At 42.3% G+C, this 19,323-nt stretch overlaps 1 protein-coding gene across 1 annotated transcript; it reads left to right on the plus strand.

Moving 5' to 3' along the window:
- The first annotated feature begins 3,061 nt into the window (after window positions 1–3,061).
- On the plus strand, window positions 3,062–7,085 carry arl4ab (ADP-ribosylation factor-like 4ab). Its single transcript, XM_010748413.3, has 2 exons — window positions 3,062–3,235; window positions 4,437–7,085. Exon 2 carries the CDS (start codon window positions 4,519–4,521, stop codon window positions 5,128–5,130), a length of 612 nt encoding a protein of 203 aa, XP_010746715.1. The 5' UTR covers window positions 3,062–3,235; window positions 4,437–4,518; the 3' UTR covers window positions 5,131–7,085.
- Window positions 7,086–19,323: the final 12,238 nt, after the last annotated feature.

Below are 19,323 nucleotides of genomic sequence, written 5' to 3' on the forward strand. Positions count from 1 at the left end.
TTTCTGAGCAAAGAGAGACTGAACAAAAGTTGCTGCAAAAGCACTAACTGCAATGTTTGCATATGTGTGCATGTACAGTAGATGAAAATAATTTAGAGATTGTGTAAATTTGAATGTTTCTGGTCATAATGTGACAGAAAATCCCCCCTGTGATGGCAGAATGTGTATTCTGCATTCACTTTATTCATGTGACTGCGACTGTAGTCATCAGTCTGATGGCCCTCTCTGGGGAATGACCTGTTTCCTGTATTGCTCCCACATTAAGCCTCTTTCTAGCCTCACAACTAAACCAACTGGGTGATAGACATGTGTGCAATACATAAAGTGTGTTGGCCAACAGTGTGATGTCATTTAACAATACAGGAACAGTTCAACACACGAATAAGAAATAAGGCAAAAGCAGATATTTGTGTTTTTATTTCATTTTCCTGAATCATGTTTTTTCGGAGTACTGCAAGGAATATCAAAACATGTGCTGGGTTATTTTGATATCTCATATTAAATCATGTTCTTATTGTGCTTTCAGGTGAATGTCAATCAAACCGATGTTGGTTTATGTGTTTTATAAATGCATCAGAGATGAGCTGGAGTCATGCACTTCTGTGTAGCATCTAATATGGTCTGATATGGTCCAGATCTGGTCAATGAACGCAAGGCTTCGGCCTCCCTGCTCTGTACTGCTGAGCACAGTTTGTCTATATATAATTCCAGCATTGAAAAACACAAATTATCATGTTTACACATCTGTCTGCAGGGAGAGCGTGCTGATCGCTGGGCTTTAAATCTGTCAATGACATTTCTGTTTGTGTTTTTACCTTTGGACAGAGTCAAGCTGACTCCAGCTCTGTTCTTTAACACACAGTCATGAAACTATTTTAAAACCAAATATTCCTCTACTGTTGTCTGAATATGGGAAAATAAACATCACAAATGATGCACTTTTTTTTCAAAGAACCTTTATTGGCGGGTGGTTGTGGCTCAGGAAGGTGGAGTAGGTTGAAGCCTCTCTTTGTTTAGAGCAGAGCGACGTCTAACCTATATGCCACCACTGCTCTGGGAATTTATGAATACTCCACTTCAGCACTACTTGATAAATCATTTCACTTTAGTGCTTAAAACTCACCTGCTCTTTCACTAAAATTACAGAAAATTACAGCACTGATGACTTCGCCTGTCACTCAGTGGGAAGGGGAAACCTGTGCCATTAAAACAGCCCCAAATCTTACACACTGGACCTTTAAGCAGGCTGTCAAAGCACACACTGCTTTGTCGCAACTTCACATCTGTAACGTGCATCTGCTCCTGTAATGGCCGGTATGGATTTTTACCCTGACATCGCTGAGAAACTGTTTATTGGAAACAGATATAGACAAAGATATCAGTTTTCAATAATCAATTCAAACTCATCACACCCAAAGTCCAAATGATATTAAAAGTGGGGCATTAGGTAACTTCTCTTCAATCAAGCAAACAATCATCAGTGTTATACACGTTTTAAAATTAAATGTTTTTGTTGTTATGTATGATTGTATATTATTAAATATTCATAAATGAGATGAAATGAAATTTAAATTAAGAGAGAAACTGTTTGGCCTATTTTAACTCCAGTACTTTTTTTTTTTTTTGGAGGTTGCCTCTGTTTGACTGACAGAAACAGGTGACGTGCGTGAGCGTGTGTTTGTGCACGTCCGCGTCTGCGCGTGACCGCGGCAGGCGTTGTTCACCACCAATCAGAGCGCGGGACTGGGCCGTCAAGTCAACCAATGTTAGCCAAGAATGAGACCGGAAGAGTTATCATCACTTTTTCATAATAATAATAATAATAAATCAGTTTGGGAATCGTACTGCGTCCACCACGAGAAAATGTGGACAAATTAGATTTTATATGATATTAAACAATAATTAAGAGCTAATATCTGACACCAGAGAATTATTATCTGAGGCAAAAAGGGGAAATTAATGGTATATTTTGAAACTGCACCCATTTAGTCTCCTTAAGAAAAAATATTATTGAAACCCTGCCAGCAAAAAAAGAAGAACATCTACTCACAGAACATTGTTTACTCATTTTCTAAACATAAATCTTTAAAATGAATTAAAGATTTTTAAAGATACCCAGGAAAAATAGATTATTTTAAAAAGATACTCTGAATACTCTGTTGTGGAGAGATTGCTGAAGTCAAAGGTCAATGGTGAGGTCAGGAGGGAAGAAAGTGTTCAGGAGATGTTTACGCAGATTGGAACCTCAACGGGCAGCTATTTATTATGTCTAGGAAGACAACAAAGTAGTAGTAGTAGAAGTACAAACCCGACCAGGTGTACCTGTCACATCACAACCAAAGAGCAGCTCTGTAGCCCGGATGTTGAACTGTTGACCTGCTAGAGATCCCGCATGTCATCATCGTTGTCCTGTCCATCCCTCCCTCTGCAAACCAACATCTGCCTGCAGCACCAGTTTTTATATTTTTTTGTTCTTAATAGATGGTTACTTGTTTATATATGTTGTTTTTGTTTGCTTTGATACTGCGAGCGAGCATTGTAAACACAAACTAATCCCCCCTGGGATTATTAAAGTATTTCTGATTCTGATGGCAGCATAGGTCTCTTTGACCCTGGACAACACAGTGTTGAGATATGATGGCACCTTGTCAAAATCAAATCAAATCAATTTTATAAGTCACAAAGTACATTTGCCTCGGAGGGCTTTACAATCTGTATAGGGAGTGACACCCTCTGTCCTTTGAGTGAGGAAAACCCTGCCCACAAAAAACCTTTTAACGGGGAAAAAAGGTGGAAGAAACCTCTGGAAGAACCACAGAGGAGGGATCCCTTTCCCAGGACGGACAGACGTGTACAGGATAAATCAACACAAACATACAAAATGACAATGAATCACAATCACAAGCCTAACAACTGCCGAGGACCTCAAAGCCCACACGTGTTACCTGAGGATAGAAAATTCCATAACATACACCTACAGATTTTTATTATTAAAAAAACAAAAACAAAAACAAACAAACACTTTCAGAATCAGTTGCTTAGCAGCAGTTTTATTTTGAAAAACGCAACCGGAAGTCTCTTTGTTCACTGTATCCAGCTTGGCGCCTCTCAGGAGTATATAAGCGGAGTCTCAATGGGGGACAGAAGACATGGAGCGAGAGGACACCATCATCATCACCGCTGTCTCCTGTGGACATACTGTCACTGTGTAAAAGGACTAACACTGTCTGTCAAGGTGAGTTTACATGTAACGGAACCGTTAGGCGTCGGGCAAACCGTTATAACGGCTGTCAGGACGTCAGTTAAACTGTGTCCGTTTGGAAAAACAGCCGTTAGTTAACCGTTAGTCACGTTAAGTTACCGTTACGTTTCGGTATTAACGTTACAGTTACACACACCGGGTTCAACAAAAAGCCTGTTTTAACTTTTGTGGTTATTATTATTATTTTTTTTTATTTTTTTTTTTAAACACTTGTTGGCATGGAGACGAGTCTGATGTCAGACACACACACCAGACTCCCTTTAGAAATCTCACAATTTAAGGCGGCTGACTCTCTCTCACGCTTTACGTGTCGTGTTTGAAGGCGGCTGACTCTCTCTCACGCTTTACGTGTCGTGTTTGACACAATTTAACATATGTACTTAATTCCCGTGTATTGCTTTTTAATTCGGGTTAAATTTAATACACGCACTAGCTGTTAATTTTATTAAAATCTTAATTTTAAGGTCACAATCCACCTGCTCCCTCACGGAACATGCAGTGGAAAAAGGGCGGGAGCGGTCGATGTGAACCACTCATAAAAGTGACGATTTTAATGCAATTTAACGCTTAAATGTGAATTATATGTATGCCGAATTAATCAGAAGATCCTCCTGGTTTGTTGTGAGTGTTTTAATTGGGTGTCGGTTTGTTTATGTGCGCTTATAAGCAAGAATTTGTTAAATTGCGGCTTTTTTAAATGAGGTTTCGCCTTGTGCTTTTAAAGCATAACAGAGTATGTTGCCGAGCAACACTTTTTTTTTATTTATTTTTTTTTAATAAATATCATATCTCCTTGTCAGTCTGCTCTGCTGTTCCTCTGATCTGCCACTGGATGATGATGAGGTTGAATGTGGGATTTCGGGTGTAATTCAGAAAAGCCTTCATCCCTTGTTGTCTGACTTGAATCACGGTCTGAATAGAAATTAGCCTATGAAAATCCCTGTTGGGGATGCTGTGGCTGCTACATGTGCAAATGGGGCTGCTATCCTCCCCTGCTGTTTTTATTTCTCATTCATCTCCTACTGCCAGGATAATGTGAGGATGTGTAGTCCCAAAGTGGGGGGAGGATATATTCACTTGTTGGGTGTTTGGTCTTTTGTAAAGCAATGGTGTGTTTGTTGTGCTTTGTGACTCATTATGCATACTGTGTTCACCCCCCCCTTCCTCTCTCCAGGCCCCTGCTGCAAGGCCCCCCTGTGGAATAAAAGCAATCCTGGTCAATATTTGGTGAGGATCCTTCCTGCTCTGCAAGCAAGATGGGGAACGGATTATCAGATCATCACTCCCACTCCCTCTTCCCATGCCTGCCGTCCTTCCAGGCGCTCCACATTGTCATTCTAGGACTGGACTGTGCAGGCAAGACCACCGTACTGTATCGCCTACGCTTCAATGAGTTTGTGAACACTGTCCCGACGAAGGGTTTCAACACTGAGAAGATCAAAGTGTCACTCGGAGGCGGCCGACGGACGGCGTCCTTCCACTTCTGGGACGTAGGCGGTCAGGAGAAGCTTCGGCCTCTGTGGCGCTCTTACACCCGCTGCGCCGACGGCATCGTGTTCGTGGTGGACTCGGTGGACGCCGAGCGCATCGAGGAGGCCAAGACCGAGCTGCACAAGATCACGCGGCTGGCGGAGAACCAGGGCGTGCCGGTTCTGGTGGTGGCCAACAAGCAGGACCTGAGGAATTCGCTCAGCCTGGCCGAGATGGAGAGCATGTTGGCTCTGGGCGAGCTCAGCACCGCCACGCCCTGGCACCTTCAGCCCGCCTGCGCCATCATCGGGGAGGGACTACAGGAAGGCCTGGAGAAGCTGCACGCCATGATCATGAAGAGGAGACGGATGCTGCGGCAACAGAAGAGGAAGAGATGATGGCGCTGCAGGTTGGAGCTTTAAAAAAACAAACGTGAGCTTGGCTCTAAAGCTTCATTAGGACTACTGCCAGCCCGCTGTGACGAGTCATCCGGCTGCCCTTTTGAAGGCTCGTTGGCATGAGTTTGATCCTTCCAGTGGAACTGTTTGTTCAGGTCAGTCGGCGTTTGGCTGCCACAGAGGACGGTGGGATTGATTTTTGCCCCATGGACACTGGAAGGAAGTCCAGTATTGTGCTACACGGCAGTAAGCTGTTGAGTTCACACGTAACTCCGGACAATGAGCTGTCTTATTTCATGTTGTTTGTCGAGATATGTGCTGCTTATCTGTTCAAAAACAATCAGTCCTTTTTTATATTTGTATCCTACCAAAGCTTGTGTTGAGACTGCAGACAGGACGTATTAGAACAAAGTGATCAAAGTTGCGTACACGTCAAGTATAGTGACAAATCTTTTGTATCCAATGTTGCACAAATAGGAGTCTGGTCCAGAAGTTTACATGAAGAGTAATGAATCCCTAAAGAAGGATGCACAATGGCCCTAAAACATGTCAACACTGTTTTAAAATGGCTGTTAATGATGGAAACTATGATTGTTAGTTAGTTTGGTAGTGTACCTACCATCCTGTGGCCACATGTTGACCCACAATATACTGAGCACAGCCACACTGATCGCAGAATATGTCAATCTGAAGTTTTTGGTTTCAGTATTTCTGAACGATAAAGGGAGTTTGTGTCTAGAGTCACTTTAAAACCATCGTGAAGTCAACGGTAGTATCCTCCAAAGACCAGCATGCCCTGCAGAGGACGGGGTACGGCTGATGCCAGATCAGGATCTCTGTTCCAGTAATTAATGCATTACTTTCTACTTAGGGAGTACTGCTGCACGTACAGAGCATACTTCATGAAAGTATTCCAGTATCAGTATCTATCAAAGAGCAGTTCAGATATTCAGGTAATTCGAAGAACTCTCCAATCCAGTGTGTGTGCTCCACGATAAGGCAACAATCGTATTTGAGCATTCAACCAAACTACTGCTCGTTAGGGAACCCAACTAGTTGCCTACATTAGTTAAAGAACGACGGCTTTCTAGCAGAGCTGGGTATCGTTTGAAAGTGCTGAGACAATACCCGAGTTTCAGCACTGTAGTCATGATACTTTGAGGAGTTGACCCTTTTCTCGTTGGGAATGCAAAAAGTGCTCGACCTTTTAAACTCAACTCAAGTTGACGACAATCGTTTGTTTCTCCAAGTCTACCTGTCAGCGATAAATTCAGTTTGAATTTCTCCACTTAACCTCTAAAAATGTTTAACTTGTGAAAATGAAGCGTCATGCATTATTAACTGTGATGAAAGTCTCTGTTGTTGGCTTCAATCACAAATGGAGAGTGGATACACCAACGTAATCAATGGTTCACCACTGACGACGACGATGATGATTTTATCAACAGCCCACGAGCTGCCAGTTGTCTCTGTGCGGCTGTAACAAGGTGAGGCTCTTTGGCCCGGGCTAAGCTGTGACTTCATCACCAACGTGGCTCCCTGTGGACGTGTCTTGTGTTGTTCCGTTGATTGACGGACCCAGTCGGCTCAGCAGGAATATTCCTCAGCTGCCTGTCGAGCGCCCGTCCCCAAGAGACAGCCATGTCAAGCCAGCCGGCCGGCCTCACCTTTATCTGACGACACACTCTCATGTTCAGCAGAGCCGGCGTCTGAATGCACTTTAATGGCCCTTTTTCTTTTTCTTTTCTTTTTTGTATGTGACAGAATTCTGTTTGATTCTGAAACCGAAAGAAGTGAAATATTGCTTCAAAAGAAGCGTTTTTACATAAATATATGTTGGATACTGTTACCAGCTTTCACTCTTCCACCCTGTTTGTGGCAGGGTGTTCGTATTTATGTGTTTTTGATCCACTTTTGTTCACTTGGAATAAAGCAACAAAAGAACAGTGACGTGATCAGTGTCTTGTGTTTTTTATCTTATCAGCCGAGCTGCTGATCGATTCAGAGACAGGCTGATAAAAGGGGGGCTGCTTTCTAAGGACAAACATCCTGTGACCTCTGCAGGTACTGGAGCTGATGTAGGCAGTCCTGTTCTTCCACACACACCGTCTACCAGTTAAACCTCATCAGTACCCTTTAAACTTGAGCTTGTTGCATCATTACGAAAATCAAAGATAAAAGCGGAGACGCTGCGTGAATTTATATTAACAGCAAATCCGGAGGGACGTGGCGCGATGTTACTTAAAATCCAAAATTCTGCAGAGCGCCTTTGATATGAGAACTTGCAGAAGACTGAGAGATGTGAGGGGGGGAAGCTTAATGAGCAGACCACTGAGTTTATACACGCTGTTCCTAAAAGACAAGAATGAACTTCCACGCTCAAAAGTTAACACGATTTTGAATGATTAAGTTCACTCTTGGCCTTTAAAAAGTTGTACTTTAAGCTATTAAAATATCCGAAATGAATAAGTGCTTCTAATGAACGTGTTATGGAGAATGTGTAGCCCTGGTACATTATTTCTTTCTTATCTAGAAAGCATTAAAATTATATCTTCATGACAGAAATGAATGAATATTTAATATTGTACATACCCACAGGAACATCAGAATTTAAGTACTCGCTCACCCAACCGCTGTTATTACAACCACCATGTCTGGACTCACTCACTCTGTCAAGTGCTGTTTACAGGTGAAGCATACGCACTATAAACGGTACCAAAGTTAATGTTAATAAATACTCATACTGCTAAGAAAAGCACCGTATAGGGAAAATACTGACCGCACATCATAGGAAAGGCTGAAGTATCAAGCACACGGTAAAAAAATCTCTGGATTGTAAGAACTGGTGTAAAGGAAGCTAAAAAAAAGATTAAATAAACAAAATGTGGGTTTTAAAACAGTTGATTGTGGTTATGTTCCAGGGTTTGTTTGTTTTTTTAAATAGTTTTCTTGCTTCTGGAACAGAACAATTGTGGTTGATCCACATGATTCATAGATCTCGTTGGCTGAGGTTTGAATGCTCCGTATTAAACTGCTGAGATTTTGGTAGGAATCCTGCACTCTTTCTCTCAAACGGTAGCGTCAACTTGCATTAGTGTTGTGGTGGACTGTGTATTGAGAGAAGTGAGGGGGTGAGTTCTGGCTCAGACCGGGTCCTGCTCCGAGAACAATACCAGGCACAAACACGTGAAAAGCAAGGAGATTAGGCTGAGGAGGGGCGGGTGGAGAAACACATGAACAGCTACGGTCTCACTTCTTTTCTCCTGTTTTTGGGTTCATGAGACTTTAGGCTGAATCATGTAGCACACACACACTTCCAAACACAACCAGCCGGGGATAATGGAGGTGAAACTGTATTGTAGTAAAGTCTGACAGATAATGAAATATGTGGGCAGACTGGCTTCCCAGCATGTTCAGCAAAAGTCCAACGACCTCAAAAAGAATTTCAGATGTGGAGTTATGTATGCCAATTTTTAATAAGCTTGGTCGGAGCTTTGCATAAACTTAAAACCACATGAAGTGGTTTAAAATGAATGTATTAATATATTTTTCATCCTCGTGCTTTCTAGATATATCATGAAAAGTCAAAATTCTGGATGGAATAGTAGAAATCCTCATTAGGGACTGACTGCGAGCACAGTCGGTCCACTGCCCTTCCTGCATCTGCAGCATCCTTCCTCCACAGCAATATGGCTGCGTGCCCTGTATATTTTCCATTACACAAAGCTCACATGGGGCCATGGGTGGCATGCCAGGTTAAGCCTTTCCCTCTTCCCATGGCCCTTGGATGGAGGATCACTGATATGCTTTAGCACAGTTGACAGAGGGTTGGGGAGGGGAGGCATCAGGGGTCACTTGTTCCCAAACATCCATATCAGCCCTCCTGACTTCCTGGAACCAGGCCATGTTCTGACCGGGAATCCTCACTTTGATCCTGGACTCTAATTAACAGTGGATTAGTGTGAGAGAGCAAAGAGGGGACCGGCTGAGATACACGATACTGTTCATCTCGATATATCCAGGTTAGACAGGTAGATTTGAGTGTAACCACAGATCTGAGACACTGACGGACGACGTTAATATCTTTTTCTATTTAGACCATAATGACAGTCATGATCAGCACTTGACACAAGCCGTCTTAAAAGTGCATGCAAGACGACCAAAAAGAGCTTTTCAGTTATTTGAATCAAAGACACAAGGCCAAGCTCTCACAGTCTCCAGTTTTTAAAGAGATATCATGCAGGAAACATTACCATACTCCCCACTGCTTGCTAGTTGAAAAACTAAGTTAAAACCCAGAAAATAGGGCACGATTCATCTCCAAAGTAACTCTGAATATGGATACAAATACAGCTGTTTTGTTGAAACAGTTCTATGAAATAATAGCTTCGGTGACAAATTCATTTTAGTTCATGGGCTGCATACAGCCCAATTTGACCTAGATTGAGGTGGACCAGTAAAACCATTGCATAACAACATATAGAGAGAAGAAGTACATTCTCAAAGTGTTCACAGACTGACTGGTGTCTTAAGAATAAACAAATGCATTTTACAATATGTAATGAATTTATAAATTAAGGTAAAATTGGCTTTAGTAAAAAAAAATGAGCCTCCTTAGATCTTCAGTTTAGCCTTTCTCTGGGAGAGAGCAACCTGGCCAGTAGCCCCCAGGTCATTTAAATTTGAGACCCCTGCTCTAAACCCACAGATCCTATCTCTGCAGTCACTGTGACCAAACAGAGAAAAGACAGGAACAAGAAAGAAAAGAAGCAGAGAGAAAGCATCTGTTGCCAAAAACCTTTTTAAAAGGAAGATGAATGAACACAACTTTCTAGCAGAGCAGTTTACTATTGGTGTGGCCGGCATGTTCAAATATAATATTTAGTTTCACTTGATGATAAGTTTGAGAAACAGCAAAGTCTGAGAGTAAATCTGCCAACATTTTCATCAAGATAAGTTAAAGAAAGGAACAAAACACAGGAACCAAACAGTTATCTGTAGAAAGGTACTTTCAGTTCTGGTATCAACCTTAAGAAACTCCGTCAGGCTCTGTGATCCCTGTCCCAGGCCAGTCCACTCTATGCTGTTTGATCTCCAGCATTAGAGCTTTTGTCGAATGTAAGCTAAAGCATGTGGTCATTAAATGCGTCAGTAAAGGAATGTGCAGCAGATCTGGACTTCATTTTTACAGCAGATTTTTTACAATAACTCCCCCCTTGCCCTTGACAGTAGGACACAGTATAGCTACAGTTTTCCTCTCATCCAACATGTATACCGATGTTCTTGTGTATTTCAGTCACATTCAGTTGTCCAGTCTTTGATCCCTCGCTTTCTTACAGCTGGGGAAATGGTCTTTGAAAGCACAACCGTCCATCTGACGAGTGTGTATTCAGCAGGAGAGGGGTGTGAGTGTTTTGTGGGGGGGGGGTTGTTCAAGCTGATTGATGACTGTGTGAACTGCTAATCTGATCCCCGGTCAGCTCGAGCTGTGAAGGGTGTAAACGGTGTGGTCGTCAGAGCGGAGGACAGGATACGGTGATAAGGGAAAAGGAACCACTCCCTGCCTCGCTGGGTTTCCTGAGAAGAGCCTGGCTGTCTGCCACTGCAACCCCACCCCCAACATAACCCAAAACCTAAACCCTGATAGAGAGATGGCAGGACACAAGTATACAACTACTGCTATCAAAGTCAAAGACATCCACCAGTGTACAGGGTACATTGCACTTAAATCCACTGTGTCATTGTGGCCTCTGGGAGCAGCAGGCATGGATGTATTGAGGTGAATTGGATAAAGTGTCGGTGGTGGGGCTCAACAAAGCTCACAAAGCCAAAAAGTTTGATTGTTGGCTTTAAAATGACCCAGATCTTCCGCATTGTGGGACCCTCAAATCAAGCACATTAGAGACGATAACTTCTAGTTCAGCCTTCCACCAACTTGAACGGGGGTAAAATGATTTAACTGTGCGTCTCTTCTAGACTCTTCCAAATGTTATTGGACAGAGTTTATCAAAGTTTGAAGTTATTTTACATTTTACAGCTGCTTCTTTCACAATGGAGAGGCAAGGTCGTCACTTCCAGGAATATTCCTGAGATTATAGTTTCATATAAATACTTATAGCTTCAGCCAGCTACATCCATTAAAATGGGGCAGAAAACTGACCATAAAAGTAGAAAAATGTCCAGATGAGATGTGCAGGTTGCTGTACATCTGACTTACAGGAATAAATTCTCTTGAATTGACACATTTCTTTAGAAACTTCTTCCAGCAACATTCCTGGAAATGGAATGGATGTTTTCCGAAAGGGGTGGATACACAATCTGCTACTGATGAGCAAAAAAAAACAAAATAACTGATTATGAGGCTACATTCCATCATGTTTTCATGTTAAATGTTTCAACTTTATATGTTCTTTAATATTATTTAAATCCGTTCTGCGCATTCCTGTGGCTTACGTCTGATCTGCAGAGTCCTCGCTGTTTAAATAATCAACATATTGAACGTATTTACGAGTTCGACATGACTCAGTGTTTACAACCTCATATGCTGAGCAGCTGTGTCAGTAAATGACGCTGAACACTCCAAACATCCAGAGAGAGCTGGGAGCGTTCTGTACTGGGACTTGTTGCATAATCCTGACCTTTGTAAGCCCTTCTACTGTTGCTTTCTTTTATCTCTGTTTAAGCAGAACCAGGCATCATCTCTATTAAATGTGAATCAAAGGTACTTTGAAGTTTTATAGAAACCCTTTAACTGCCCTGCTCGTTTATTGTACCTGTACCAATCTCTGGGTTGTTTCTGACCCCACTGAAGGGAGAACGTGCTGCCGAGAGCCTCGAAGTCTGAGTAAAGCTGGTTTCCCTGTAAGAGGGAGGCGCCTTCCTATCATTACTGTTTCTGGTCAGGGGTTCTGACAGCCATGGGAGTAGAGCTGTGACAGTCAGGAAGGCTTGCAACACACCACCTTGTTCTTTGCGGAAAGGAAAAAGGCCACACGTTTTCTACGTGTCAGCAATCACACTCCACCACATTTCCTGAATTCAAGTTGGTATTCTGGCGCGAATGTGATTCTGCGCTTCAAAGAGATTATATCTGTAATTAAACATTATTAAGGTCCATTTGATGTGCCATCAGCGAGATAAGAACAGATTCCTGGGGAAAAAAATGGCTGCAGAAAAGACAGTGAAGGTCAAATCTGCTTCAAAAGTTATCATGGTCTCATGGCATGGTGTTTGGATTTGCTGTACATTTTGTGTGTACAGATGTCGAGACGCTTCTGGGATGCGTCTGAAATGGACCACGGCGGAGCTGGTGGGGTTTGATACATTGACTGGAAAGGCAGCGTATTACTAACGATGACGGGCCCGGTGGATTTTGGGTGAAAGTGAAAAAGTCCATGATTATGACAAATCAAAATGATGAGATAATATGTCACAATTTGGATTCACTAGCTTGAGTCAGATATGTATAAATCATGACCTGCCCTAATTTTTTTCCTCGTGAATATCAAACTGCAACCTCCGTGTCTGCTCAAACGTCCACTTGAGGCTGGACGCAGAACAAGTCAACCTTCATAGGTCCCCATGTTAAAATGTCTTCACAGCAGAAATAAACATGTATGAGCTAATGCTGTCTGATGATACATCTCAGTCATGTGTTGTTTACAAGAAGGACATTACGTTTTATCACACGTTTATCACCTCGGTATTGACTCAGTATTGATTTCCTCCCACGTCTCGACCATTTGAAGAGATAAGAGGGAGACACGTATCTTAGGTCAGCCTCCTCCGGTCTGCCAATGATCCACGTCTTTTAGTGATTTTAAGATTAGCCAGGAGATGACAGAAACAGGGCTGCCGAGACGGCCAGAGCCACCAGAGCTTCAGATATGGTACATATGCACGCATGGTGTATGACACACATCTGATGGTAAGGTAAAGTAGTGAGAATATAGTCACTGTAGCGTACACAACAGATATTGATTTGTTTATGTGGGTTAGGGTTATTGTACAGTTTGTAACTATTGTCTCAACTGAGCTAAGGTTGGTTGATCCTCATTTATTTCCCATGCCTGTCTGGGGATTATCTCTTTTGCAGCTCAGTAAGGACTTTGTTACATCACACAGGCAGCGAACAGAATGCCGTGTGATGGTGAAAGATGCCACCTAAGCCAGTGTGCACAGAGTGAGAGCGGAGGGCTGGACCGGGAAACTCACTTCTTTCCCACCCGTTGAGTAAACAAACCTCAGACAAAACAGAAGAGCTCGGGCCCTGCTCTGACTCTGCAGACTCTGACTGCGCTCCAAAACAAACTCAAAAGGGAGTAAAGTTCGAAACGCTGCGCGCACATTCGAAGGTTGGTTTTTGTATTGCACATTTATTGAGAAACACCAGACATAAACAGATGGAATACAAGGTCATGGGCTGAACTACTGCCTACACTGTATACACAGACACATATATTTAAATATATGCATACTGTATGCATACATACATTTCATTAAAAAGTTAAAAAGCAAAACTTTAAACCTGCTTTAACTGATTTTCATTGACATAATATCAGTCAATAGCAGTTGTCAAAAATCAAAAATCCAAAAGACCAACAGATCAACATCATATTTACAGTTTAATTACTGTATATGCATGTTTCATTTAGAGGTTTTATGGTTATTATGCATCAGAATAATACATCCCACATTAATGAAAAGTGTTATTACTATAGAAGAAAGGATTTACTTTATTGATCCTTCATTTTTTCCACTCCAGTTTTACATGTATAGACCAGAAATACAACCACACACACACACACATATATAAAGGGCTTATGGACATGCAGATGTGGAGTGATTGGCAGCCTTGTAGTGGCGCCCTGGGAGCAGTTAGCCTTCACCCTTGCTCAAGGACACCTCTCCAGCTACCAGTCAACGCTGCTGGATGACTTCAACCTGCAAGTCCGTATAGACGGAGCTACCTTATGATTAATAATAATAATAATAATACATTTTATTTGAAAGCGCTTTTCAGGGTACTCAAAGACACTTTACAGAGAAGAACATTAAATCATCAAAAACAATATAAGACAGTACACTAAAAACACATTAGACATTAAACATTAAAAGCAATTTTAAAAAGGTGTGTTTTTGTTAGTGATTTGAAAGTGGGCAGGTCAGTACAGTCACGGATGTTAATTCATGTTATTGAAGATGCTTCTCTTTCTTTCTGTCATTTACACTTACATGACTTTTCACAGCCTGCAACAGAGCATGAATCCTGAAGAAAACAAATGACAAGATTCGATTTTACACCTCAGAACTACTTTTCTCAGGATGCCTGAGATATATTTATTTGTTAGGAGCAAAGACACAACACACTGTAACTCTACTTTAAGGTACTTTCCTGCAGTGACGGATGAAGCGTCTCAATAAATGAATTCACATGTTAGATTCAATTATTCAGGCACATGAGGTTGTTTTTGCTCACAGTGTTCTGCTCCGTGCAGGTTGCTTCACCCCAGCCCTCGCCCTTGTTTTTCTAAAACACACTGTCACTGAGGCAGAGTGTAATTAGAAGCAGCCCAATAAAAATTTCAGCTGTCATTTGTTCACGCATCTGTAATCCTTCCAAACTCTTATGTAACTTGGCCCCGTGTTCGGCACAGATGCTGGAACTAGTTTCGGTCTTTGTCCACCACGCGGATCCTGTGTTTCCACCAACCTTACGTAATCTTTATTTATCGCTGCCCCGTTCCTCTGTTTGAATATTTCAGCTGAAAATGACAGGTTGAAGAAGGCACTCTGCTTCAAGTGCTGTTTAATCTCCCACTTCCCTCCTCAACCAATAGTTCATCTCGTGCCGCTGACTGTATAGATGCTGCCTCCAAGTCTGCTCAGCAACAGTGAAGCGTGGCATGATAATCGGGGCAGATGGGCTTTTTCTTTCACTCTGTGGCTGACACACTTCTGCACTCACTACTTGACATACTGGGGCTCGGGAGGCACGGTGGAAATTATTCATATAGTGTATGGTGGATAAATGGCTGTATGCTGCTTTTGTTGGCTCGCTCAGAGCTTGAGGAAAGGTGGGGTGGCAGGGCTAACAGGCAGTCACCACTTGATACTTCATTAGCACCTCTGCCTGACATGCTGAGAGGGGCTGGGATCTAAAATCCCCTGGAGCTGGCTCAGCCGTTTGTATAGAGTGATGTGTCGACCCGGCCCCCCTTTCAAGGATGTGACAAATAAAACACACCTGGAACAGCTTACACACTCGCTAATGTTTGTTTGATCTGATTGGCTCTGATGTGTGTCTTCTCTCAGGTCCTCTGAATCAGGCATGTTGTCTTTTGTTGCAGGTGAGACAACCTCTGCTTGGTGTGCAAACCAAGTGCTGAGACCAATATATGAACGAGTATTCCACTGACTCCAGCACTGCATTCCTATAACAATGTCAGTAAAAACAAATGATTCAAGGTTGATGCAGAACCAGAGATATCTTTGTTGACAAAACCTGGCATCTTTATTATGCACAGTTTCTGAAATACCTTGCATTGGCTGTCTAATGTAATATACAGTATTTCAACTTCTCCTACAACTACACTGTTTTGGACCTTCCTCTGTGCAACTTGATGTCCCACCAGAAGCTTTCCAGAAGTTCAGTTTGGCTCGCCAGACTTTGTCAACTTGCTCAGATTTGGTCATTTTTCATTGATTTATCTGCATCTACCATGAGTAAATATGCTGTGTAGTTAAATTGTTTCCCCTTTTGTCTTTTTCTACAATCAAACGTCTGCACAGGGTGTTTTATTTAGAAAATGAACCGGATTCTCCATGCAGTTTTTGAAGACGTAAGGAAGGAAGGAAGGAAACGACGACATAAGGAAGGAAGGAAGGAAGGAAGGAAACGATGACGACACCGTAAGGAAGGAAACGACGACGTAAGGAAGGAAGGAAGGAAGAAAGGAAGGAAGGAAACGACGACGACGTAAGGAAGGAAGGAAGGAAGGAAACAACGACGGAAGGAAGGAAGGAAACAACGACGGAAGGAAGGAAGGAAGGAAGGAAGGAAATGACGACGTGAGGAAGGAAGGAAGGAAGGAAGGAAGGAAGGAAACGACAATGTGAGGAAGGAAGGAAGGAAGGAAGGAAGGAAACGACGACGGAAGGAAGGAAGGAAGGAAGGAAGGAAGCGACGACGTAAGGAAGGAAGGAAGGAAGGAAGCGACGACGTAAGGAAGGAAGGAAGGAAGGAAACGACGACATAAGGAAGGAAGGAAACGATGACGACAACGTAAGGAAGGAAGGAAACGATGACGACAACGTAAGGAAGGAAGGAAACGACGACGACGTAAGAAAGGAAGGAAACGACGACATAAGGAAGGAAGGAAGGAAGGAAGGAAAAGATGACGTAAGGAAGGAAGGAAGGAAGGAAGGAAGGAAGGAAGGAAACAACGACGAAATAAGGAAGGAAGGAAGGAAGGAAACGACGACGACATAAGGAAGGAAGGAAGGAAGGAAACGACGACGACATAAGGAAGGAAGGAAGGAAGGAAACGACGACGTAAGGAATGAAGGAAGGAAGGAAGGAAGGAAACAACGACGTAAGGAAGGAAGGAAGGAAATGACGACGTAAGGAAGGAAGGAAGGAAGGAAATGACGACGTAAGGAAGGAAGGAAGGAAGGAAATGACAACGTAAGGAAGGAAGGAAGGAAACGACGACGACGTATATGTATGAATTCAGGATGATAAAATCCTTTTGGGGATAAGTTGCTTAAATCTCACACAACTTGCATCCTCATTGCTGTACACTACGATTCACCACATATCTTGCAAACACACATTTCCACATCATCCGTTTGGAAAGCTTCGACCTTCTGATTTGAATTTATTCATGTTTACAGTGTTCTAAAATCCAGTGTATTGTTGATATCTTTTTCATGCGTCCATTAGAGTCAGCTGCATTCGGTAATTATTTTGAAGTTACAGGATTGCGTGTTACTGTAACTGCCAGCAGAAACCTCTTCCTTCGAGCACAGTGTCCTCATCGAGCCAAAATATTATTCCTCACAGATTTCTTATTGTCCAGGATGTGAGATCTGGCCCGTCAGTGCCAAGAACACTTGGATAGGCAGGCCTATCTTACTGGAACACAGCTGCCTCCGGTTGGAGCTGCTTCAACCATTTATACCACCATTACCACACAGTGGATCACACACTGCTGGTAATCTGCCTGCTGCAGACACACAATCACACGTTTCCAGCTTCCTCAGTCTGACCAGCATGCATGATTATTACCACAAGTTTACTGCTCCCCTCGTCCTAGCTTTTCATGCATAGAACGGTCAGGTACTTCTATAAATGTTGTTTTTCACAGCAGATAGTACCCCTTCAACGTTGGCAGGATTCTCAGCTGATTATCATAGCGATGGCGTGACGTCATCTTCAACTCATCGCAAACACATCAACATTGGCTCGATTCTCCCTAAACCAGCGGCCCACAGTGTTTTCACTTTCACCTTTTAGTATCGGGTGGGCTCGCAAAGTATCAGGTACTGTTCACAACCTTTCCAGATTGAAAACCGCAAATGAGCTCTTCAAAGCAAGTCCAGTCAAGCCGAGCTGTACCATGCAGTAGAACCATGATTAAGATTGCCTTTTGAGTTGTGTCAGAACTTTCATACATCCTTACCTGTAATCTTACCTGTAATTACAATATATTCCTATGCTCATGCCTAGAAGAATATTATACAATGTTTTTAGACACCCCTTACGTGCACCATAGTATTTATTAATCCTGAAGTCTCGTTAGTTAGTTGGGGACTACTTTAAGTGGCGGATTAATCCACATTTGGCACTCTGAGTGAGTATTTTGGCCAGCGGGTATTTGTACATGGGATTGAGTCACAATACAGTATGTGTGTCCACGGCAATGAAAGATTGATTATGATGTGTTTTTAATGGTTATAATTATAGTTGTAATTCATCAACACCGCCCCGAATATGAAGCCAACACATATAAATGACTTTGTTTATTATTACTACACATAGCAGCAGTGGTTACAGCGGTATCTGGATTTTTGTGTGCCATGGTGCTATTAAATAATCAGAAATAAATGAATAGATTACCTTGGGTTGACATATTTGTGTATTTGTCCTGTCAATAAACGCCACAGTGGTAGTTATAATGTCCCTCATTTTAAAGCAAATATTGACAGGCTGAATTATGCTAACCCCTTAAGTCCTTGTGAATCCCCAGCCTCCGTAGGAAGCCCCCTTCCCCCTGGTGTCATTGTTTCTTCCCGTCCTGCAGGACCACCACACTGATTTTAATGACCTTAGTGTGAGGAGAACAATGGCTGGGAGGGATGGGTTTTCCTTCGGAAAGAGGGAGGAGGACACAAGGAGGATAACTTTTAGTTCAAAGTACAATAGAACTTCTTTAAAGACAGACTTTAGAGAGTTATTCTATTTTGACCAACAAACTCAAGGTTTGTTTTTCTTTGACCAATTGTATTCACTTGAACCTGCAAGCCTACGGTAGCAGAGGCGTGGGTTTATGAGTTAACGCTGACTGATGCTACATCTCAGTCACGTGCTGTTTACAAGGAGTGCATCACACATGTATTACACATCACTCTGACTCATTGCAGGTAATTGATTTACTCCCTTGTCTCCATATCTCCATATCATTTATTTGAAGAGATAAGTGTTTTCACAAAGCGACACGTATCGTAGGTCAGAGGTGTGGAAATAAACATGTTTTGACAACCGTCCCGAGTCTGAATGTTTGTTTACATTAATGCTTAAAGTTATGCATAATTAACAGTGTGGTCACTTTGATTGACAGGTACCGTTTCAGGTGGCTTGTTTGAGCACTCAGGTGTCATTTAAATCAATTAAAATCATTTTAAAAACAATATTTTGTGTCAAATTAACGATCTCCTTCACAAGCAGCATGATACTAGGAAGTAGTAGTGGGTTCGTCCCCATGAGTACACATATTACACAATTATGTGTACGCATAGGGACGAACCCACTACTACTTCCAATTATGAGTCAACAGAACAAAATTACTAGTGGCAACATGAGGCAAGATTTTGTAGCAGTCAACATTTAGTAGAAATTCGGTTGGATAATCAAACCCAGACAGAAAATAAGCAAACACAGATTGTGTAAAAGGATAATGTGGATTCAGAAGC

The sequence above is a fragment of the Larimichthys crocea genome, chromosome XIII (assembly GCF_000972845.2).
Source record: "Larimichthys crocea isolate SSNF chromosome XIII, L_crocea_2.0, whole genome shotgun sequence".
In the NCBI taxonomy this organism is placed as follows: Eukaryota; Metazoa; Chordata; class Actinopteri; family Sciaenidae; genus Larimichthys; species Larimichthys crocea.